The sequence below is a fragment of the Pseudophryne corroboree genome, chromosome 2 (genome assembly GCF_028390025.1).
Source record: "Pseudophryne corroboree isolate aPseCor3 chromosome 2, aPseCor3.hap2, whole genome shotgun sequence".
Classification (NCBI taxonomy): domain Eukaryota; kingdom Metazoa; phylum Chordata; class Amphibia; order Anura; family Myobatrachidae; genus Pseudophryne; species Pseudophryne corroboree.
The window spans coordinates 41,838,734-41,863,425 of record NC_086445.1 but is presented as its reverse complement, the minus strand read 5'-3'; the positions used below and the strand labels follow the sequence as shown (position 1 = coordinate 41,863,425).

Sequence of the window (24,692 nt, the reverse complement as noted above, 5' to 3'; positions counted from 1 at the left end):
TGCCACACCCTGTTTAGATACATCCCTAAAAATGAAACCGTAGCTTTTTTTTACACTAGAGTTTAGAAATAAGGGTGGTGTTTCCCATATCAACCAGAGTCAGCCATATACCGGAGGCAGTCCCGAAAATGAAAAGGTTCCTAGGACCAGCACCTGCCAACACTGAAATAATTATTGACCCCATTGTAAAACGAGCCACGATTTATTCTGTGGCTGGCAGACAGGAAGTCCGTGGACAGAGGCGGAAGTTCAAGCTAGGGATACACTCAAGACAGATCAGGAATAAATCATACAGAATTAGGAGGAGATCTAATACCAAACACAATAGTCAATAAGCAGTAGCATATAGCACAGATCTATCATCGAAATATAGTTAACATCCTATTGTAAAATATATGGATATTAGAAGTCACCAAGATGTTTCAGGACCATATTCTGGTCACTTATATCAGAGGTTATTGAAGGAGTAGCATTAGCTTGTATCCTAACCAATTAGTGACTTTAAAACAAGAGACTGTTAATTGAATGTGAAACTTTATATCGAGGCGCGTTTCACCACCAAAACTCCACGCGTTTCAATACTCATGTAACATGGCTGTTAGACAAATACATAAACATATTTATAGAATCTTTCCGGTCCAAATATAAGTGTTTTGTTTCGAGAATTTGAACCAGGAGACGCACATGTGACATGAGCCTCACCATCCGACACTTCGCTGAGCAACCCCCCCCCCCCCCCCATATCCCCAAACTTGTCCGAAGTGGGATGTAGAGTCGACACGTGCCGGAAAAACATGACATGTGTCTGGTGATTGCTGGCTAGCAGCCGTCGTCGGGTTTACAGTGTTCAGACGGCTCTGCCAGGGGTATTAATGTAGCAATGAGCCCACCTACCACATCTCTGTTACATACACTAGTGCCTGGCTGCATCCTTACTTGATACACATGCATAGTGGCAACAGCAAGGTGTGTGTTGTGGATAGTGGTGATGACAGAAGGGGTAAGTGCCTCTGCCTCCTGTGAGCAATGCCGGTAGAAGGCCAGAGCTCGTCATCCTCCAGTGTTTAGGCACGTGCTAAGCCGCCTTACTGCCACCAATTATGTGACTCAGAATTTCCCTAATGAAAAATCTCCTCTTGGCCTGTAAACGCTGAATTGCTCCTGATGAACAGGGGGACTTTTGCAGCGTAATGCATATTCATGAAGACTAAATATATCCTTTCAACTGCTCTATTTACTTTCCTCCGCGCGCTGTCAGATCCTCGCTGTTGTCATGCAAGTGTTGCTCACGGAAAATGTTAGAATTACAATCTTGCTTCTTGTTTTTTTATTATTTCAATATTTGATGGCGCTGAAATATAGAGATATCTTAGAAGCTGGGGGGGAAAAAATTCCGACAGGCTTCAAATCACGTATTAAGAGTAAGAAATAATTTTGTTGTATCGTAAAATAAAAAAGGATAATATATGGTCCGTAAAGAACGGCTATTGTCCTTTATATACATTAGGATACAAAACATCTTTGTAACGAAGGTGCTTATAATGTACACATGACTGCAATGCCATTCTGTATAATATTCTGGGGTCATCATTTCACTGCTCATTAGACAGATTATGTAATAACACACCCACTGCTGTATACTGTGATGGCACTAAAGTCTACTCTCACTGTTCAGACCTATAGAAGAGCACTTGGTCATTTTTCAAAAAAAGCCCTAAACATGGGTGTTAGGAGCTGATTGGCTAGCACTTTATCTCTCTCTCTATAAGGCTTAGTGCATAGACCCCTATGCCTTCTGACTGTGGTTACCATAGCAATCAAAATTTGTAAGGCTGCATATGGAAAGTTAAATTCCCCATAAAAAGTATTCCATTCCATACATCAATGATATGTGCTGTTCCGAAACAGCATATGGCACCCTGCTGACATTGCAAGTTTCCCCCCGTACCACATAAAGGTCCAGATTTATCAAGCCTTTGAGGGTGATAAATAACTTGGTGATAAAGTACCAGCCAATCAGCTCCTAACTGCCGCTTTACAGGCTGTGTTTGAAAAATTACAGTTAGGAGCTGATTGGTTGGTACTTTAGCTCTCTCCAAAGCTTGATAAATCTGGGCAATAGTGTATTCAAACCGATAACTTGAGTCATTTAACCTAAGAATCAACACTCCTTTTCAGAGGTGACTGGATCTTTAAGACCCCCCCCCCCTCTAATCCAGCTGTGAGCTTGCATTTGATTATATTGAATGCATGGTTTGCAGTTTTGTTTTCATTGATGTCATTGAGGAAATGGAGCCTTAAACTTTGCCCAGCGCAGAAGATAACACGTGTACAGTTACACGTACCGCACACAACAAAGGTCAGTCAGTCACAGATAATACACTTACAGCATCACGCAAGGCGCCCCCTTTTCAGCTAAAGCATGGAGTTCTACTCCAGAACACCTCACGGATACACACTGAACGGCTGCACAAACAGGGATCATTAATCACCAACGTACATTTGTCCGTACACCAAGGCGGCAGAAGTCGGAGAGCTATTACCAAGGATCGGAAGGAGAGGTGTGACTGATGCGCACATCCAGATGTTTGGCCTAACCGTGCGCAAAATAACATTAAAAGAAATGACTAAGGGGTCTATTCATGAAGCAGTGAAAAGTGTGGAGAAGTGAGCCTGTGGAGAAGTTGCCCATGGCAACCAATCGGTATCCGGACTCCAGGTCGACAGCACAAAGGTCGACGCCAATTGGTCGACACCTTAGGTCAACATGGACAAAATGTCGACAGGAACAAGGTCGACAGGAACAAGGTCGACATGAGTTTTTCACAATTTTTTTCTTTTTTTGAACCTTTTCATACTTAATGATCCACGTGGACTACGATTGGAACGGTAAAGTGTGCCGAGCGAAGCGAAGGCACCATGCCCGAAGCATGGCGAGCCATGCGAGGGGACGCGGTGCACTAATTGGGGTTCCCGGTCACTCTACGAAGAAAACGACACCAAAAAAACAAACTCATGTCGACCTTTTGTCCACGTCGACCTTTTGTCCACGTCGACCTTTTGTCCATGTCGACCTAAGGTGTGTCGACCAATTGGCGTCGACCTAAGGTGTGTCGACCTTTGTGCTGTCGACCCTCAGTCCCAGACCCTAACCAATCACCTGCTCCGTACAATTGTATAGTATGCAAATTATGAAGGTTACTTCAATGCCGATTGGTTGCCATGGGCAACTTCTCCACTGGCTCACTTCTCCACACTTTACACTGCTTCATGAATAGACCCCTAAAACTGGGAATGCTTTACAACTGCTAGTGGAAAGCTAAAGGGGCACTGGCTGGTTAACAAACACACTGGGATGTGTAAAGAAGGCTATACAGTGACTATTGCCCTGGGGATATATACCCATTAAATAAACACACACACACAAATGAAGTGTCGTCTACACAGTATATAGCTTCCTGGTAAGCTGGGGGCTAAAAGCCAAACACTGGAGATCCATACCCAGCACAGATGCCACCGGTAGGACAGCCCTGCCATACGGTTTCACAGACGGAACCCCTAATTTACCAAGGGATTAGGACATTGCTGAGTGTATCGCATAGGGAACCCACTTTGTTCCATTAACGAGGCAGGATCCTCCATCACGATGCAGGCAGGGGACAGGATATCATTGGGACTGATCGGCCTAAAGAGGTCACCACAGGACTAAATGAGAATGTGGCTGGTTTATTTCCTACCCTGGGATGACCTACTCAAATCAAGTAAATCCCAGCCAGGTGTTTCCTACACTAATAGCAGCCAGAGGTCAAATCAGAAAGTCTTTTTTAGGGTTGAGGTCACCCGACGTTAAGCTGCCACCACTGGATCATTGTACATAGCATTTGAGGGTCTTCCATTTATAGCAGGTTTGGGGAACCTTCGGCCCTCCAGCTGTTGAACTAGACATCCCAGCATGCCCTGCAACAGTTTTAGCAAGGCCGAATAGCAAAACTGTAGCCAAGCATGCTGGTATGTGCAGTTCAACAACAGTTGGAGGGCATAAGGTTCCCCACCCCTGATATATAGGCTGTAGGTGTAGGTCCTTGTGTAGGCAGAAGTACCACCAGCGTTGTGTGCACTGAGGATTGCGGTGCAGCCGACACCCCAGTGAGTATACAAGTCACACAACCGACTCACCGGCAAAATGCGCCGTCTGTGTACGGTACAGAGGGGGATCAGATCTTCGCAGTCAGGCTGTAGAATTTGAACTCCCCCCCCCCCCCCCCTTCCTGTGTCTTTACTTTAAACTTCCCCAACACCCCATTCCTTTCTTATAAGCACTGTACTCAGGAAATCCTCTGGTTATTATTGTGCTAACGGACTCATTTCTCACTGAGATCAAAGGGTTTCAGGAAAGCCAGCGCAGCAGTGGGATACCGGGAAGGTATGGCCACCTGCCGGGCGCTTCCTCTGCACGTGTTCTGCGGCTCTGTATATGCAATATACTGACCTCTGCAGCAGCACCGGGGGGGACCAGCCACAAAGGCTAAATGCTAAACAAAACGATTACATAATGCGCCATTTATCATCCGCGGCTTCTGCTTAGAGGACGGATTTGTTTCATTGTTTCTATGGCTTCCATTAGTGAAAGACAGAACAGTTCAGCAAGTCAACTTTAGAGATAAAAAAAAGCCAGTGCGCCTTAAATACATATAATCTACAGTATATCTGATAAAAGATGTGTAATATTTCCAAATCAAGGCAGGAGCCAGCGGACGAGGGGGTCATGTGACAAAGGAAAAAAAGTGTAGGTTTTATTACAACCAGTTCCCCATAGGCTCCAATTAACCATTACAGACTTTACCGTGCAAAAACTTAACGAAAAAGCAACAAGTCCTTCCAAACACGGGGCCAGTTTGATAAAGGTCCCTGCCGAATTAGCAGATGGACCAACAGGATGTGATGACTGCAATAAGACTTCCTAGTGGGAGCTAAACCTTGCCCAACACAGGGCATCTCAATCCTTTGCTAAACCTTGCCCAACACAGGCCAGACCAAGACTTAGCTAAATCTTGCCCAAGACAAGCCAGTCCAAGCCTTCTCTAAACCTTGCCCAACAAAGGCCAGTCCAAGCCTTCGCTAAACCTTGCCCAAAACAGGCCAGTCCTAGCCTTCGCTAAACCTTGCCCAAAACAGGCCAGCTCAAGCCTTAGCTAAATCTTGCCCAAGACAAGCCAGTCCAAGCCTTTGCTAAAACTTGCCCAACAAAGGCCAGTCCAATCCTGCTCTAAACCTTGCCCAACACAGGCCAGACCAAAACTTAGCTAAATCTTACCCAACACAGGCCAGTTCAAGCCTCTGCTAGACCTTGCCCAACACAGGCCATGCCTTACCTAAACCTTGCCCAACACAGGCCATGCCAAGCCTTAGCTAAACCATGCCCAACATAGGCCAGTCCAAGCCTTAGCTAAACCTTGGCCAACACAGCCCGGTCCTAGTATTTTGACCAACAATTTCCAATTTGGCCATGTACATGGGTCATGAAACTGGAATCTGTTAGTGTGGTTGACACACTGATCGACTGAGGTCTTCTGCCAAATAAGCTTTTCTGTAAAATTAAACTTATGGAGGGGGGCTGGCACTGAATTACCCTGCTCTGATTAGCAGTAAGACTGCCATGTTGGGCCAACGTCTGAAGAGGAAATGCAGGCTTCCAGCCCAACAGCTACAGTGATAATAGAGTGGCAGGGACAGTAATTTCTGCTGCTCAGTCTCACCAACATTACACACAGTTCCTGAGCAGCAATGATGTGTAAAAGGCGCATTGTATGGTGGTACAGGTGGCATTCTAGAGAAAAGCTAGTGGGCCCAAGGAAAAAAATGGTGAGCAGGGGGGCACATGAGGCAAAAGCTTTGTCAATGGTGCCAAGAAACCTTGCATCAGCCCTGCCACTAGGGTTTCATCAAGAGGAATCTGGCACGGACATTTTCCCTAAGGTCCCAGCTAGAAGAAACTGGCATAAGCCCTGCCCCTGGGATTCCAGCTAGAGAAAGCTGGCATAGGCCTTACCCCCGGGATTCCAGCTAGAGAAAGCTGGCATAGGATTGCCCCTGGGATTCCAGCTAGAAAAAGCTGGCATAGGCCCTGCCCTTGGGGTTCCAGCTAGAGGAAGCTGGCATACGCCCTTCCCATGGGGTTCCAACTAGTGGTAGCTAGCATAGGCCCTTCCCCAAGGGTTCCCGATAGAAGTAGCTGGCATAGGCCCTTCCCCTGGGGTTCCAACTAGTGGTAGCTGGCATAGGCCCTTCCCCTGGGGTTCCAACTAGTGGTAGCTGGCATAGGCCTTTCCCCTGTGGTTCCGGATAGAAGTAGATAGCATAGACCCTTCCTCTGGGGTACCAACTAGTGGTAGCTGGCTTAGGCCTATCGAAGTCAAAAATATTACATAGAGAAAACATCCAAACTCCACACATTATGAGTCGCTATACTTGCGAATACGCACAGCAATATATGGTAACATATGCATTTACACAGACATGCCACAAAGATATATTCAACACCAATTTCATACAGCACATAAATTAAACATGTCAAGCACCAGACATTATAAGGTTTTAAATTATATAATGGAGTATAACGTCATGTATGTGTATTGTTGGAGCAGAACAAGATAGACATGTCATGCTTGGTGTCAAAGTAATCAGAGAAATGTGTAGATTGATTTGATGCCTGTGGTTAAGTTGTAGCTCACTGCAACAATTAGTTATGATTGAATGTATGAACATGAAGCCACAATTCAACTGAGAACAAAAGACATCCTGCTTCTTCAAGGCTGGACATTGCTAGCATATGAACTGACCAATAACACATCATGAATGAGAAAGTTCCCTCCACTGGACCAATAACAGAAGACCAAGTCCCAGACTTCCCAACATACACAGTGTATAGCTGATCCCAGAGACAAGATTTTCTGTTTTGCTGATACTCTGCTGCTGTGAGCATTGCGGGAGAGGGAGAGATGGAGGAGATGGAGCGTAGTGAGCATGAGACAGAGAGATGGTAATTGTATGCTGGCCGTGACTGTATGAATTCTTTTGTAACAATTGCTTCCTATGAAAATGTACTCTGTAACTATATATATATATATATATATATATATATATATATATACACACACACACACACACACACACACACACATATACTGTACATGTGATATTGTATACATATCCTTTTAATATCAAATATATACATCAATGAGCTTTGTAACTCAGACAAATGTGTGCGTGTACTTGTTTTCTCTTAAGGGATTGCGATGTACAGCGCACTTTTATCGTATATGGTAATAAGATGCGCCAGGCGTCCCCAGCATATATTAGCGCTGGCATTTTAAATAATTAATAGGAAATAGATCTGACTTTATCAGGCCCTTCCCCTGGGGTTCCAACTAGTGGTAGCTAGCATAGGCCCTTCCCCTGGGGTTCTGGATAGAAGTAGCTGGCATAGGCCCTTCCCCTGAGGTTCCAACTAGTGGTAGCTGGCATAGGCCCTTCCCCTGGGGTTCCAGATAGAAGTAGCTGGGATCTTGGGAAAATATATGGTTATTGATCCTGTCCTTTATCATATAGTCAGGTTATGCCCCTTGCAGTTACCATGATGGACACACAAGGTGAACTGAACACAAACTGGAAACGCGGTACCTAGATCACTAAATAGAACGGAAAGCCATTCCACCATACAAACTCAAGTGACAGGACAAAGTATCATCGAGGGAAGCCAATAGGTCAATTTAAAATTGACAACAGAGAGCAGCAGCTTGCAGATATTACATACATGTCAAATATACTAAAACCAGTGTATTTAACTATTACATAAACATGTGTTAATGTTAATGGACGTTTTTGTTTATACTGGGTCAATCATCTTGGCTTTAAATGCCTCTTTATGCAGTTGGGCACTACGGGGGTACTCCGGGCAGCTTTCCCTGCGACTGTACAAGGTATGTCTTACACACGCGTCCACAGGAACATCGCACGGACAGGATCCGGAGCCCAACAGGTTAATACTGAACAGTCAGTTGCAGATTTATCCCTGTAGGAAATGCCCAGATGAGATGAATGCTGGCAGATGGCACTGTGGATTTAAAATCCCTGTTTAACATGAGTGCAGGAGGAGAGAAGGTAACGCAGTTAAACCTTCCCCGCTGAAAGAAGTCTTAAGAGGATTTGTTGATACCTCCTGATAAACTACAGTATTCCGCAGTCTAATGAAAATAGGATGCTCCGGCCCTAATGCATGAGCCTCGGGAAACCGCAACGCAATTACCCAAGCGGTCACCAAATCTGAAACTCATCCGAGGCAATGTGAGCGGGCTGCTGTATGTCTGACACTCAGATGTTTATCTGTACGTTTCACTAACATGACAATCACGTGACGACGCTCGGGATGGTGCAGATTGTGTCCTCGGGTGCACCGGGTGACACTGCTGCACCAAGCGACTTTCCCGTTCAAATGTGCGTCTTATTCACACAACTAAAAATCAACTGGAAGGGACAAAACTACATTTTATAGATTGCAATGATCAATTTGACGCGTAACACTTGTACATCTGTGTGCGCCCGCGTCTGAATCTGTATAAGAAGCGCTATGATGCAACGGACGCAGATTTTTATCATGTCAAGTTCCGCTGTGCTCATCTGCGACTGTGTATAAAACTAATTCCTGTGCGGTTACAGAAATGCAGGACAGACCTCATAAAACTGCATTTTCAGGAGGTTTGGCCGCATCTCAGCCATTGTGCACAGGTGGCCTGGTCTCAGTGCAGGGGTAATAAAGCTAAATCGAGGACACTTCCTCCATGTGGAGTAATATACCCAGTAATACGGGCAGAAGGGACCCCCAGTAATATGCCAGTAACATGAATAATGCAATAATAAATCAGCAGTAATATGAATGGCCAGTAACACAAATCATTGCCCAGTAATAAGGAATAGCAGAAATGAGGAATCATGCCTCCAGTAGTAGAAGCAACAGCAATGCGCAATCATTTCACAAACAGCATTACGTGTACAAATATCAACAGCGGTGACCGCCTTTGCCGCCATGGCTGCATGCGCCTTCCTCCCAGCTGGTTGACTCCGCTGGTATGGCATTCCCACCACATTGCCGTGCAGTGCCAACCTCAAAGCCGTCACACAGGGGTCTGTTTACTAAGCCTTGGATGGAGATCAAGTACCAACCAATCAGTGTCTAGCTGCCACAGGCTGTGAATGAAAAATGACAGTTTGGAGCAGATTGGTTGGCACTTTATCTCCATCCGAGGCTTGGCAAATAGACCCCATGGTCACTATCTGTGCTGCGTGCTTAATATCGCCCCAAATGCCAGGGAGGCTCCATACCACTACTGGTGTCCATCACCGCTCCGCAAATTGGGCCCTGAAAACCATCCATATGTCAGTCTCTGGCATACAGACGATACATACGTACGAGGGTGCACCCAAAAGTCGCCGGAATCGTGTTCTATAGGGCGGGGCGCTTGTAGTACGGGCTTCCGCCGCTAGGAACCCTTCTGAGACAGTATCCCTGCCAACGTTACGGGGGGAAGGTAGCGTTTGACTGCAGGGATTTTTTTTTTCCTCCAACGAATGATTTACCGTTTCGCCTATGTTTCGTGAAGTATGTGAAAACAACGCTCATTTGTTTCTTTGATGTGAGGGGGATTGTGCACTCAGAATTTGTACCCCAGGGTCAAACAAAGTTTTCATTTGGAAGTTTTGAAAATGTTGCGTCACGATTCCAGGAAAACACGTCTCGATTTGTGGTGAACAGGAGGCTGGTTCTTCCAGCATGACAACACATCTGCCCGCACAGCGCTGAGTGTTACGCAAATGTATTGATTCAGGTAGAGAGTACTGTGAGGGTGACTGTAGTTCTAGAATGTACAAATAAATAATTAATAAATCATTATTTCTTTTGGGTACCCCTCGTACATAGGGTGCTGTGGTCAGGAGATAAACACTCAGTGACAGTCTCGGGAGTTCAGATTTGATCCCAGCGCGGTACCAGTCTGTGCTCCCTTATAAAGACTGGGGGTGGCAGTAGAACTCAAGTGTAGCGCGATTCGCACTTCAGGTTTTCCATATCTGTGAGATATAAAGACAGCGCCCCCTAGTGTAGGATTTTTAATAAACATCAACATACACAAATAATTGCCTCACGCCCAATAGGGAATGCACACAACCTCATCTGTGTATCAGTGAATGATCATGTATTATAAAATGGGACCGGATACCATGAAAACCTGTTATCCTGGAAGTTTAGAAAACCTGACGATGAAACAATTGCGGCTTCGTGGTACTAGACCTAATCACACGGAGGGTCTGCCTACAGTCACAGAGGAGCCGGTATTAGACATGTTAATTTACGAAAGCTTCTAAAGTAGAGAATTGGTAATGTTGCCCAGAGCAACCAATCAGATACGGTCTATTACTTTCTAAAAGGAAATAGAGAAATGATGGACAGCATGCATTGATTGCTATGGGCAACATCACCAATTCTCCGTTTTAGAAGCGTTCGTAAATGTACCCCTAAGTAACAGGCACTATGAATAATTGGATCGCTGACGGTATGGCTATGTGAATAATTTGGCCTGCCCTCTGCTTCCGCATGTATTGTGAATAATGCCCCTGCTGTACAGCCCTGTGTGATAGAAAGAGCAGATACTATTAATATAACAGCCAGAAGATAATTAATGACGCAACAGAAAGTCCAGGTGAAAGTGCAGCAACGGGACGCCGTGACAGCAGCTCCGTGGGGTAAACACGGCGCCAGCAGGTGGGAAAACAAACACAGCGGATGGTAGGGAAACGAGCACCCGCCGTTCAGCAATGTAACTAGGTGACTCCTCATCCATCTCTGCCACCAAAGGGCCGCTGTAGAATAAATCTATTCAGTGTGACTGTCCTTACGGGGGGGGGGGGGGGGGGAGAAGGCCGGGTACACGTGCTGCTGGCCCAGATCTCTGTATGAATACAAATTATGCAGCGCTTCGTCACTGCCCTGGCAGAAGTCCCGGGAAACAAACAGCCTGTTACTACCTGCACTCCAATCAATTTATTACAGGCGCATTTCGTCTCTTTTTGCAAACACATGTAGCATTAAGTCTTCTGAAGGATCACTTGGCAAGTACACTAGAAGCCAATTGTTCTGCGCAATCAAATCTTCATGGGAGTGATGAGTCCTGTGCAGTACAGAACAGCCGCAAGCAATGGGCAGCGTTACTTCACCTTTATTGAAGGACAGTACACCCAAAAGCAGAGCACATTGCCTGGGTATAACATTTTAATTAAACAGAACATGTCCCTTCACAATGACAAAACTGGTCATAACTCATAAATTTAGCAATCCCTACAGGCCATCTGTATAATGAGGTCTTGCAGCCTCCTTGGTAACAACATCTACACATAGGGGTCGATTCAATTCGGCAGCAGATGAATAGCGCCGGGAATTAGCTCCCGACGCTATTCAAATCAGCTACTAGTTACCCGCAATAGTCGGGAATTCTTCTCTCGCCCTCGGGGGCTGAGAGAAGAAAACCGACAAAAGTGCTGGCGCGCGGCCGGCGCGAGGCTGATTCTGTCGGGAATCAGCATCGCCGCGGGTAGTTAAGTCGGAGAATGCCCGTTCTCCCGACAAAACTACCTGTTAAGTCGGCGAGAACGGGCATTCGCCGACTTAACTTTAGCTGAATTAAATAGCGTCGGGAGCTAATTCCCGGCGCTATTCATCTGTTGCCGAATTGAATCGACCCCATAGTGATCATGCTAGTGGGAGGTTACTAGTTAGTGAGTTGACAGTACGGTGAGTTCACCGTAAAGTAGGCTTAAAACAAAGGGCGGACAGGAGGAGGGACACACAATTTGGGTTCTTAAGTTAAGCCCGATGTTTTAAAGTATATCCAAGCTTGGCCACAGGTGACTTAAATTAGTACCTCAGTCAATTTGATTTTACCATCTGAGCTGAGCCATGGATATACTTAAAATCTGGACCACTGGGATGCTTTGAGGAACGCGTTTGGGTCACATCCTTTTAAAATAAACTGCATGTTAAGTAGCTTTTAAGCATGCGTCAAAGTCATGGGTCTTGGCTACACAATTACAGATCACTATCTCCTTACAATGCCTCTCTGGAAGGAAAACAAGTATGGCTGTCACAGACTGGTATCTGGTCGAATTGTTGACAGTAACCATGTCGACATCCATTGCTGTGTCGACATCAGTCGACATTTTAAGCTGCAGGCATGCAACCATATCGACATCCTCAATCTGTCGACAGGTTTACAATGTTGACATCTGAATCGTTGCCATGTGAAATGACACTGAGGATAATGACACTCTGAGGATGGCAGACATGATGAACGTAAACATGGTCGCCATAGACATGCTAGTCATGTCGACGTGCTGCATGCCGACAGTTCGACCCTGTCAACATTCTCATGTCAAACCGAGGATCGATGACAAAACACCTGTCGACAAGTCTTACCACACCCCACAGATTTCAGCAGAGCAAACACACATTGTGTTTGGCAGCCAGACAGACATAAGTACCAAATCACTTATATGCCATGCCGGGGTAGCTATAAGGCTGCCAGCTCTTGTAAAGGGGAGAGAAGGTGGAGGGTGTTTCAGTGAAAACAGAGCACAGAGGGGCACTCTGAAGCCTCTCTGCTCACTACACCACGCGCCATGAGATGGTGTCCGTCAGGTAACACCGAGGCAACTCTGCAGAATTATCACTAATAACCGTCTGAAGACACAAATAAGAGAACAAGGGACCAGCCAAGCTGCTGCTTCTATCCACCCGCCACAGAAAGCTGCTGCTTCGAGCCGCCCGCCACAGCGAGAAAGGCCGCTTCGAGCCGCCCGCCACAGCGAGAAAGGCCGCTTCGAGCCGCCCGCCACAGCGAGAAAGGCCGCTTCGAGCCGCCCGCCACAGCGAGAAAGGCCGCTTCGAGCCGCCCGCCACAGCGAGAAAGGCCGCTTCGAGCCGCCCGCCACAGCGAGAAAGGCCGCTTCGAGACGCCCGCCACAGCGAGAAAGGCCGCTTCGAGACGCCCGCCACAGCGAGAAACGCCGCTTATAGCCGCCCGCCACAGCGAGAGAGGCCGCTTCGAGCCGCCCGCCACAGCAAGAAAGGCCGCTTCGAGCCGCCCGCCACAGCGAGAAAGGCCGCTTAGAGCCACCCGCCACAGCGAGAAAGGCCGATTAGAGCCGCCTGCCACAGCGAGAAAGGCCGCTTCGAGACGCCCGCCACAGCGAGAAAGGCCGCTTCGAGACGCCCGCCACAGCGAGAAAGGCCGCTTATAGCCGCCCGCCACAGCGAGAAACGCCGCTTATAGCCGCCCGCCACAGCGAGAAAGGCCGCTTCGAGACGCCCGCCACAGCGAGAAAGGCCGCTTCGAGCCGCCCGCCACAGCGAGAAAGGCCGCTTCGAGCCGCCCGCCACAGCGAGAAAGGCCGATTAGAGCCGCCCGCCACAGCGATTTGTGGGGAAAAGGAGAGGTGTCATGAGACTGTAAATAACAACCCTTCAATTAAAAGAGGTGTGAAGCAAGATGCTTGCCAAAAGTGAGCTGCCAGGTCCTGTGCGCCTCTGCTGGGTCAGGTGCCTATTTTGTACCTTTTCCCCCGAAAATGCAAGGTAAGGACAGTATTACTTTTCTATAGTGAGCAGTGGATACATCTGCAGATGTGTGGATTATCCCAGGCAGGAGGACTGAGGCTTCTTCCTTACCTACATCAATAACAGCACATTTCATTTCCTGAGCAGACAAAATTCTGCCCATAATTAGTAATTACAGCGGAGTGCTGCTGCTGTTCCCTGCAGCAGTGTAATTATACGGCCTCCTGATCCACGTCTGCGAGCACAACGAGCAGGCAGCAGGGCTAGTCCTAAGGACTGACGGCAGAACAGGTTACTAGCACATCGGGGGGTCATTCTGAGTTGATCGCTTGATGCTGTTGTTCGCAGCGCAGCAATCAGGCTAAAAATCTGCATTACTGCGCATGCGTATGCCCCGCAATGCGCACGCGTGACGTACGGGTACAAAGCCAGTTGTGGCTGTGCACCGGTTGTAGCAAAGTTTTCAGTCGCACTGACGACCGCAAGAAGATCGACAGGAAGGGGGCGTTTCTGGGTGTCAACTGACCGTTTTCAGGGAGTGTTTGCAAAAACGCAGGCGTGTCTGGGCGGGTGTGTGACGTCAAATCCGGACAGGAATAGCCTGAAGTGATCGCAAGCGCTGAGTAAGTTCAGAGCTACTCAGAAACTGCACAAACTGTTTTTGCAGAGGTCAGCTGCACATGCGTTCGCACTTCTGCTAAAATACAGTCTCCAGTGGGAGGCGGCATAGCGTTTGCACAGCTGATCAAACTAGCTAGCGAGCGATCAACTCGGAATGACCCCCATAGCCTGGTCTCCGAGCTTTGGAAGACACCACATGCAGCAATGAGGATAACCCCTGCAGCCACAGCACGGGTTACTCTGCACGCCAGCTGCAGACACAGGTGGGGCCCATACCGTATGGTTAAAACGTATAATAATAATTACAGATATGTGATAGCGCGCGCAGTGTGAATCCCGGAGATGACGCTTAGTGAATAGCTGCTGTTGCTGTTCCCTCCTGCGATCAAAGTGAGAAAACGCTGGATCACCAGAAAGGGCGAAAACTTTCATACAGCGCTATTTTACACTGTACAGATGTGTCATTGCCGCCTGTGACTCGTGATATTCCGGGCGCGTGTGTACGCTCGCACCAGTGATCCATACGCACTGAATGGGAAACCCGTGGGTGTAAGGGTATACAGCCTAGCAGAGCATAACGTTGTCGCGATACCTGTGCCCGTGTTTACGCATCGCAGCAATGATGTAACAGGACACACCTGCATAGGATATAGTAAAAGCAAAAAAAAGTCACACCTGAGTTCACTCAATGAACGTGGGTGGTGCATCTAGGTGACCAAGTGCCCCAGGCAAAGCCGTGTCCCCTGCCGCCCGCAATATATTTTAAATAGGGACAGATTGAGCCAGAGAAGGGATGTGGTCTCATGTATAAGGGGCATGGCCACACAATAGTATGCCCAGTTCAAATTACACCGCACAGTAGTGCCCCTAACAAAATACGCAACACACAGTAGTAGCGCCCCTAACAAGAAGTAGTAGTAGTAGTAGTAGTAGTAGTAGTAGTAGTAGTAGTAGTAGTAGTAGTAGTAGTAGTAGTAGTAGTAGTAGTAGTAGTAGTAGTAGTAGTAGTAGTAGTAGTAGTAGTAGTAGTAGTAGTAGTAGTAGTAGTAGTAGTAGTAGTAGTAGTAGTAGTAGTAGTAGTAGTAGTAGTAGTAGTAGTAGTAGTAGTAGTAGTAGTAGTAGTAGTAGTAGTAGTAGTAGTAGTAGTAGTAGTAGTAGTAGTAGTAGTAGTAGTAGTAGTAGTAGTAGTAGTAGTAGTAGTAGTAGTAGTAGTAGTAGTAGTAGTAGTAGTAGTAGTAGTAGTAGTAGTAGTAGTAGTAGTAGTAGTAGTAGTAGTAGTAGTAGTAGTAGTAGTAGTAGTAAGGGCACAGGAATCTGGAGAGACGTCATGGTGTCTCCCCCTGCAGACACTGTGGGAGGCAGAGCACAGGACAGTCACTGCCTGGCGGCAGTATATATTAGTAGCGGTGCATCCGGCGGAGAAGGAGTCGGGTGCACCGCTACTAATATGCATGCAGTGGGTGCTAGTTTGTGGCCTTGGACTACTATGCGATTCTAACTACTGGCCGCAGGTGGCAACAACCCCTCTTGGTCTGGATGGCACTTGCCAGGGAATCAGCTAAGGTGCCGATACACCCCAGGGTGCCTGTTTCTTGAGATAATACAGCAAGACAGACAGACCAGAAGAGCTTATTATGTGAAGATCATAAAATAAAAAAATAAAAAACACACAACACATGCAACTAACTAAACAGTATTACTTAACTCGCAAAGCCAAGAGGTTCAGCAGCAGCAGTGACATACTTGGTTAGAGTGACTTCCACCTTGGCCGGTTACATCATGCTGCCAAGCCCCAGCTGTTAAGCGCTGCGTAATACTTCACAGTGTTATAAGCAGGAAGAGAATACCATGCAGAACAAGACGACAAATACAGTATATAGAAATAGTGTACATTATGTTCATAAGCAGGGCAGTTGGAAGGGATGAAAGTGCACGGCGTTTGCACTGCAGCGCTCTGAGTGATCTGTGCTCCATCCAATGCACGCAACACATTAAACACATCGGAGGTCAGCGGAGTGACCTCCAATAATCTCCCATACATAAGTAACCATGTCATATATGTACACAGCGGACATGCAGCGTCACTAGAGCTTGAACTTGGGTTTGTTTCATTGCAAATCAATCCCCAGTGTGTACCTGACCTTATCGAGAGGCTTGTGACCTGCCTGTGATGGACTATATTTAGAAGGAGCCCTGGGTTTAGGTATAAGCACTGGGCTTAGTGACCTCAGGACGGAATAAATGCTCCGTCTGTAAACAGGTCGCCCGCCGGTGCACTTATAGGTGGATCCAGCTGGATTGTTATCAAAAAGCCGGATGATAGGAGGGATAATGCATCTACAAGTATCACTGATGACAATACTTTATATTGGAAGCTGGAATAATACATGGTGTATTATGAGTGGATGACGCACAGTTACAGGCTATGATATTTATAGAAGTATATTATTCAGTGATACACATGCTTTAATGTATATGGATGTGGAATGCTGGTTCTGGTAATGCATGTTTTTTTGGGGAGGCCCCCAGGGTACCTCTTGCTAACACGTGAGTACAAGACCAGTATAGATACTCTATTTAATGCCAAGAGTCTCCTATCGGCAGTACCTTACGGTTTAATATATAACGTGTGAATAACACTTCTGCATCTTATATACAAAAGCTCCCATCAGGAAGTTTGAATGAGATTTGTAAAAAAAGAATCAATGTTTGGCTTCTAATTAAACGTATGTATGACGACTTTCCTATGTGCACAATGCATTATTTGAGCATAATGTATTGTTCTGGGCCTATGTATTAATAATCACGGCACTGTTGCAATTATTAACAGTTCGTATTGCAACTTTTTAATTTGTAACAAAAATGCCGCTTCTATGTACTATGCATGTAATCACTGCCCTGATGCTGGCGTCATTGCAAGTACAAAGTAGTATTATTGTAATCTGGCGAAACACAGTGATATGTAACTGAGCCCGACCAACTGGCACGACCCGGGCGCTTTGGATACCAACCAAATCTTAATGGACATTAAAGAGCATTCAATGAATTGGGCCTGGAGGGGAGGGGGAGGGGGGGGGGGTGGTTTGGGAAGTTTTGGATGACAATAAACAGAGGTATAAGCCAACTATTAAAGCATCTGATTATGAAGCAAGTAGAAGAGGAGCAGACAGCTCTGTGTAAACAATATAAAAACCTCGGGATAAGGGGCTATAGTCTAGTCTAGAAGGGACTAGCTCAATATTCTAAAAAGGTTGGGGGTAAACTAACAACATAGCGGTAAGTCTTGAGACATAATGGGGGGGGGGGCTTTGTTCCATGCGCTGAATGAGGGAAACACCATAGGATGACCCAGAATGGTTGGCTATTGGGGCACAGGCTGACCCAGAGCAACTGATGAGGAGGGGGCACAGGAGTCCCCAGGTGACTGCTGAGAGGACCTATGAAAGGAGTTGGGTTTGCAGTCACGACTGGAACCCAGCGTACAGACATCTGAGGCAACAGGAACTCCCCAAACAAACTGTCAACTCTGATATTTATATTTAACAGACCACAATGCCTGTCGCTGACAATGGCAGGACTGTATACGGTTTTGGCTGGAACACAGAAATCTGCCTTCGCCATAAGCAGTCATTCACGCCAAAGCACTTCTCTTTAAGTCTCCGGCAGCCAGACAGCGATTGTGCTAGTACCTCCCAGCAGATGGGCAATGAGCAACCACAAAACAGCGTTAAGTAAATTGCTATATGTTCTTTTGACTGTCCCTGTTGTCCACAGGTGTAAATCCCATTCTATTACCAGAATACTTCATACTGGTCTGTAGAATTGCAGCATCCTGCTGCGCTGTCCCCGTCACATGAGGTAACGTCCCTATGTATTATACTGTATATTAAACAGATCTTCTAAAAGGATAAGATTACCACCAGAGCATCTACTAATTGTCCTGGCATCACAAAGTATATGGTGCAAGAATTAACATTATGCAGATTGTTCAAAATCACATCTTAAAACATAGGCAGAAGACCGGGCTCCATATATTATTGGTGTCGGCTTGCAAAGTTTGACGTCTGCCGACTGCGTCGATAAGCTACTACATGAACTATGTAAAAAGGTGCACTAGCGACCGATCTGTTTGCCAAACCAGTACATACTCTTCAAGCAGATTAGCGGAACAGATAGGTCTACACTTAAAGGCCATTTCCATGATATTGTGATTTATAAGACTTGATCTACCACCTCCATTACCTGAGCTGTTGTCCGTTACCAGCAACTCGCCCTCTGCACTCTACCGATCCCTGCTGAATTGGAGAAATGAGCAGATTTGCTCTAAGGTGACTGGAGAGTGCCCCGGGAGGCGGCATCCAGGTCCAAGCACCACCTTGCAAATTTGGGAAACCTACCGCTGCAAATTCAGGGAAGTGCAGAAGGGGGGGGCAGCGTTAACCTGCAAATGGACCACACGGCTGTGCACACAAGAAAATAAGAACGTGGATATATAGGCATATTTGTAACACTGGCTGTGAACAATATCCTAGACACTTGCTATGAGGAGATCAGGGGAAGAGGTCAGTAAGCCGAAGGGGGCACAGTACAGTAAAGGGAGTAACCGTTCACGCTGGACTATTGAATCAGCTAATACCAGCAGATTATTTGTGGTGTAACACCTCACTGACCCTAAATTACTAAGGAGGAGTGAGAACGATCGGTGTGTGTTCATTCCTAGAAGGCTGGATACAGAATGCCTGGATACGGTAACATTATATGTCACACAGTCCCGTGGACTGAAGACCTGCCCAATGGGATTTACTCTCCATCTGCAGCTATAGTGAAGCTGAGTAACGCGAGAGTAAAAGTGACAAGCTTCCGGCTCACTGCACCCTCTACAATAGAACTTGACGGACTGCGGATCCTCCACGAGAAGATGTCCCAGGTAAGGACAGGAAGACTGCACTGAGATACTGAGAACGAGGTGTAAGAATTGGAAGTGGTATCAGTCCTCGCACACATCAGCCATTAATATAACGGCAGACACAGGATGGCTGCGGGCATCCATCCCTAATGGCGCGCACATCACATGGAGCATTTCACAAGCTGCTGCGCTCTGGGTCCCCCGCCTTGCGTTCAGCAGACAATCTGTCAGGTTATTTAGTCGTAGCCGCTGAATACGTACGTCACCTAGAGACACAAATCACACAGTGATCCACGGCCGGCTCCAATCACACTGCAGATGGAGGAAAAGGCCTGCGGAGCAATGGTCACAGATTATACATGAATCACAGCCAACTACTGCACCATCTGCCTAACAAGCTCCGTTCGTAACCTCACCTCTAACACATCTTCCATGCACCTAGAAACTGCCCACATTGCTCCTAACATACAGGCAGGAGGCATCAACCTCTCGCCGACTGACATAGCCGACAGCTACACAGTGCCGACACTACTGTACTCCTGCACAAACCACTACAGGAAACTGCGGCCAGGGGTGTGCTAAAACGCAAGATAAGGGAAGTGCACAAAACCACACAGGGTGGGAAATGAGGGACACCAAGTATACTGACAGTGAGGGCTTCCACTTACGCTGCTATGTTACCTGTGTGAGTCCTATATCACACAGAATAATGGTGGAACACACTATGCAGGTACATGGAGACCTTTATTGGACTGTATTCCTGCATGTAATTATTCACAGGATCTGTGCCCGACTCCGCCCCTCAATTTGCATAATTGTCCAGACCTGAATGAATAATTTTTTTTTTTTTTTAACCGCCACCGATTATAAGAACAGCTTGCTACTACGTGCGCAGATAAGTGATCGGGGAAAGTTATAAGACAACGGCAGAAAAATGTAAGTACTGACCTTGGTGGTGTCGTCATGTGACCGCTGGTACCGCTTCCATCGGCAGCCATAGATCCCGGTCAGGCAGGACAGGCATAACTGAGGCTCGTAGTACTGTAGCGGTTGGTGCTTTATCATACTCTCTCCAGCTCTTCAGCAGCCGCACACTAAATGTCCATCAGGGCCTGCTCTGCTGCAAATGCAAGGAGGACACATGAGTCAACGGTAGAAGGATAGACTTAAAATTGTTTTTTTAATCGCTGGACAAGCAAACAACATACATCAACGCAGGCAATATGACCGCTATAAGGGGCTGTGGGGCAGATGTATTAACCTGGAGAAGGCATAAGGAAGTGATAAACCAGTGATCAGTGCAAGGTGATAAACGCACCAGCCAATCAGCTCCAATATGTAAATTAACAGTTAAGAGCTGATTGGCTAGTGCGCTTATCACCTTGCACATATCACTGGTTTATCACTTCCTTATGCCTTCTCCAGGTTAATACACCTGCCCTAAAGTACCTTAAAACTGTATGAATGCGAGTGACACCTATGTAATAACAGAACATAAAGCAGGGTGGTGTAAAAGTGATTTATAACTGTATCTGATTACAGCATTAACACTGAGGCTGATTCAGGGTTGGGAGTAAATAAATAAAAAAAGGGGTCAAAGAATGAGATCAGGGGCCAAGCCAGTGTGGAAGGGGGTGGAATTGGTGCCTATGTCCGTGCCGGTGGAGTGGGTGTACTCACTATCTTAAGCGGCCCATACAAATGACATAGGGCACAAAACATATGGAAAAGAGGACACATGGGGGTCTGAAGGGCATTGAGAAAAAAAACTAAATAAAAAAGGACACATGGGCCTGCAGAGTTCAATCTGTCCACGTTTCTATTCAAAGTTAAAAGCCGGCTTCGTCACTGCTTAAAATGCAAGGGAACCAAATGTGCTTTAATTTTTATTTTATTTTGTGCATGAAGGACCACTCTCCTCCCGACTCTATATATCACAGCACATTTTATATCTTCCCACACACCGGCTTGTAGATGCCTTTCTCCAACTGTCCATCTATTGCCTCGTTTCCCTGGATTTATTTTGTGATGTCCAACCAAGTATTTCCATCACTAGGGGACATTTACTAAGCAGTGATAAGAGCGGAGAAGTGAGCCAGTGGAGAAGTTGCCCATGGCAACCAATCAACACGGAAGTAACATCTATAATTTGCATACTATAAAATTATACAGAGCTGGTGATGGGGTAACTTCTCCACTGGCTCACTTCTCCGCTCTCATCACTGCTTAATAAATGTCCCCCTATATCGCTTGCACTTTACCAGCAAGTTCATGTTGTAGGTGAAAAGGGACAATCTTTATTATAAAAGGTAAAAATGTCAGAAACCCCGATGCACCTCTTCCAATAATTCTGCACTTGGAGGGGTTTAAATAATATAAAACACCAATAAAAACATGTCAGTTTTCAGGGGATTGTCTCTAAAAGCTATATATTGGGTTAATGATGCAAGTCGTGTATACTGTATAGGAGGTATATATGATGTGGGTCATGTACCGTATATAGAGGTGTTGTACTGATGGAAGAGGGGTTTTTAGAACTTGCATCTCAGCGTGTATGCGTAACTGTGCTCTCCCGTGGGTCGTTAGCGACGTCTACCAGTCGGCACTGCTGCAGGGCTGACAGAAGATATCTCTAGCGACCCAGTGCAGTGTAAATAAAGAGCGGAAAGATAAGTCGTTCCATCCGTCATAGGTGTACGGCCGATCTACGCTGGTCCGGGCCGAAGGGAATTCAGCCAGACCATCGTGATGAATGGCCGTCGCTCTAGTGTGTAGCCGGTTTCATCCGGAGTGAGGAAGTGGCTATAAATATTGCACCAATGTGTAACGTTAGGCAAGTACAAAGCTCTTTTTCAAAAAGTTCTGTCCCCTCACTGAGGAAACGTGCAAGTTTAACATAGACGAGCGTGGAAGCTGGATATTTCATGCCGTTACCCTTAAGCTCCGCTCCACCTTACAGCAATACCTGTAAAAAATACACTGAGGGGGGAGAGGACTCAAAGCTAGTAGAGATTACCAGCAAACCAGCTCCAGACATTCTTCAATGTTGGACGTCAAATTGATTGGTATTTTCGCCCTCTCCGAGGATTTACACATCTCCCCCAATGTCTGATCAAAGAATCCCAGCACGGCCAGAACTGCGGCCACAAATATCAGATAACCGCAATACAAATATCAGGAGGTCTTAGAGCAATCAGTGACGATTCAGCCCTCCAGATAAGCACACTGAGGGTGATGGAGCACAGGGGCCCGGGCAAGGTCACGGACCGAATGTTTTTGAACAACATTTGTCATGTGCGGCCGCTCACTAAATAGCGGATGAAACAAGGAAAGAACCACAAACAAGTCATTAATAGCATCTCCGGGTTTAGCCGACAAGTCTAAAAGCAGCCAGTACGCGTTCCAGTGTATAGCCGGAGGGGTACATTTACTAAGATGGGATGTTGCCCATAGCAACCAATCAGAATCTACTTATCTATCTAGCACCTTCTAGAATAGAATACCTAGAAACGGATAGGATGTAGCCCATAGCAACCAATCTTAAATAGAACTCCCATCTTAGTAAATGTACCCCATAGTCTCTAGGTTTCTAGCAGCTTCTCATGAATCCATAGGCTGAATATTAGTACAGGCCCAAGATGGCCGCCTTACACTTTCACTAAAAGAAGTCTAAATAAGCCAACTGTACTTAATGGCATTTTAATATATGCACTTGCAGAAACATTCTGAGATTATAAAACAGATTTCTTCATGCCTATTTGTAGAACGCTTTCAGGACAGATTGTCCCCATCTTCCTTTACTCTTCAATGGGCAGCCTAATTTGCATACAAATTACTCTTCTAATTACGTGGCGAGGTCACACAGACCTCCTTCATTTTTAAACCAAAACATTTGCTGAAGCAAAGAGACACGTGGCGGTATTTTGGGCACAGAGAGAGTAACGCAGGGCTCCCCTTTTTTACCCATCCGGTAAGTGGTTCTGTGACAGAGAGCGTGTCGGGACCCATCTACCACTGCAGGTGAGGGAATATTATCAGACCTGGGGGGTGATGTATCAAGCTTTGGAGAGAGATAAAGTGGAAACAGATAAAGTACCAGCCAATCAGCTCCTAACTCATTTATCAAACATGGCAGTTAGGAGCGGATTGGCTGGTACTTTATCTCGCTGCACTCTCTCTCTCTCCAACGGAGAAATTCAATTAGCCCCAAAGAGATATCGGGAGTAAAAAAAAAACGATGTTTCTTCGGGTGTTGCGGTCGGGCTATTCGATTAGCTTGGCCGGTAAAACGTGCATTTACACCCGTAAACACACAGGTTCAGTGAAACCTGTGTGTTTTTGGGTGAAATAGCCCCGTTTTCATCCCTGTTATCGGGGATATTGCTTCGCCTGCCGGAGGGGTTAATTAGATAGCCCCTGGCCATACATTACACCCGACAACAAGTTGGGGTAATCGATTATCCCACCAAGGCTTAGAACATCTTCCACTTAGAATGCGTCTTTCATGCTGCAAATTCAATATACACCATCCGGTATCCGAAACGGGCATATTCAGGAGCTTTATTTTTGTCAGAGACTATACAAACTCCACACCAGTCAGGGCCATGGTGGGAATCGGACGCAAGGCCTCAGTGCTGTGAGGTAGTAAGTGATGCGTCTGCCAAAACAGACACATTGAAAGAATCCACAATGACAACAGAGTGGCATAATGATTGGCAGGCCGGGAGATTGGTCACAAAGGAATTCCGCCGAGGCTTGGCTCAGACTGGTCAGTGCATGCGAGTGGCTCCGATTGGTTAGCAGCCCCTATTTACGTCCGTTTAGGTTACAGCGGTTTTCATGAGCTGAAATTCTAATCGTATTTTAGTCCTGAATAATTCAATACACTCAAAACCCCTGGATTTACAGGGTTCACTTACACAGAAAAATAATTAGCGGTGGATGTGCAATTACTGGCAAATTAACATGCCAATAAATCCACGGTGTCTTCTCTCCAGTGCTCATTAGGCTGGAAGGCACGGTGGTTTTAGTAGTAATTAGGCGTAATGTGCTACTGTAAACCTGTTAGAATGTATCAATACACAAGGCAATAAATCGCCCATGAATTAGTCTGGTTACAAAACGCAATTACTGTGTAGTAAAAACGAGGACAATTCCACAGCTGACGGCAAATCAGGGATAACACTAATTCTACTTCCACAGAGTGTCACTGTATAATCTACTGCAACTGTGGAAAGAGCTCGTGGCCTCACACTGTGATCACATGACTGTCACTAAGAAAAGTGCTCGTGGCCTCACACTGTGATCACATGACCGTCACTATGGAGAGTGCTCGTGACCTCACACTGATCACATGACCGTCACTATGGAAAGCGCTCGTGACCTCACACTGATCACATGACCGTCACTATGGAAAAGTGCTTGTGGTCTCACACTGTGATCACACGACCTTCACTTTGGAAAGTGCTTGAGGCCTTACTCTGATCACATGACTATCCAAATGTA

The 24,692-nt window shown here is 46.3% G+C and overlaps 1 protein-coding gene across 3 annotated transcripts in view; it reads right to left on the bottom strand.

Annotated features, from left to right (window-relative positions):
* The window catches only part of GDPD5 (glycerophosphodiester phosphodiesterase domain containing 5), a 307,956-nt gene that overhangs the window by 174,656 nt on the left and 108,608 nt on the right, over positions 1-24,692 (bottom strand). For all 3 annotated transcript variants that reach the window (XM_063951228.1, XM_063951226.1, XM_063951229.1), the window contains one exon: positions 20,136-20,307. In XM_063951228.1, coding sequence (XP_063807298.1) covers positions 20,136-20,252 — 117 coding nt within the window. In that variant the 5' untranslated portion in view covers positions 20,253-20,307. The remainder of the gene's footprint in view (positions 1-20,135; positions 20,308-24,692) is intronic.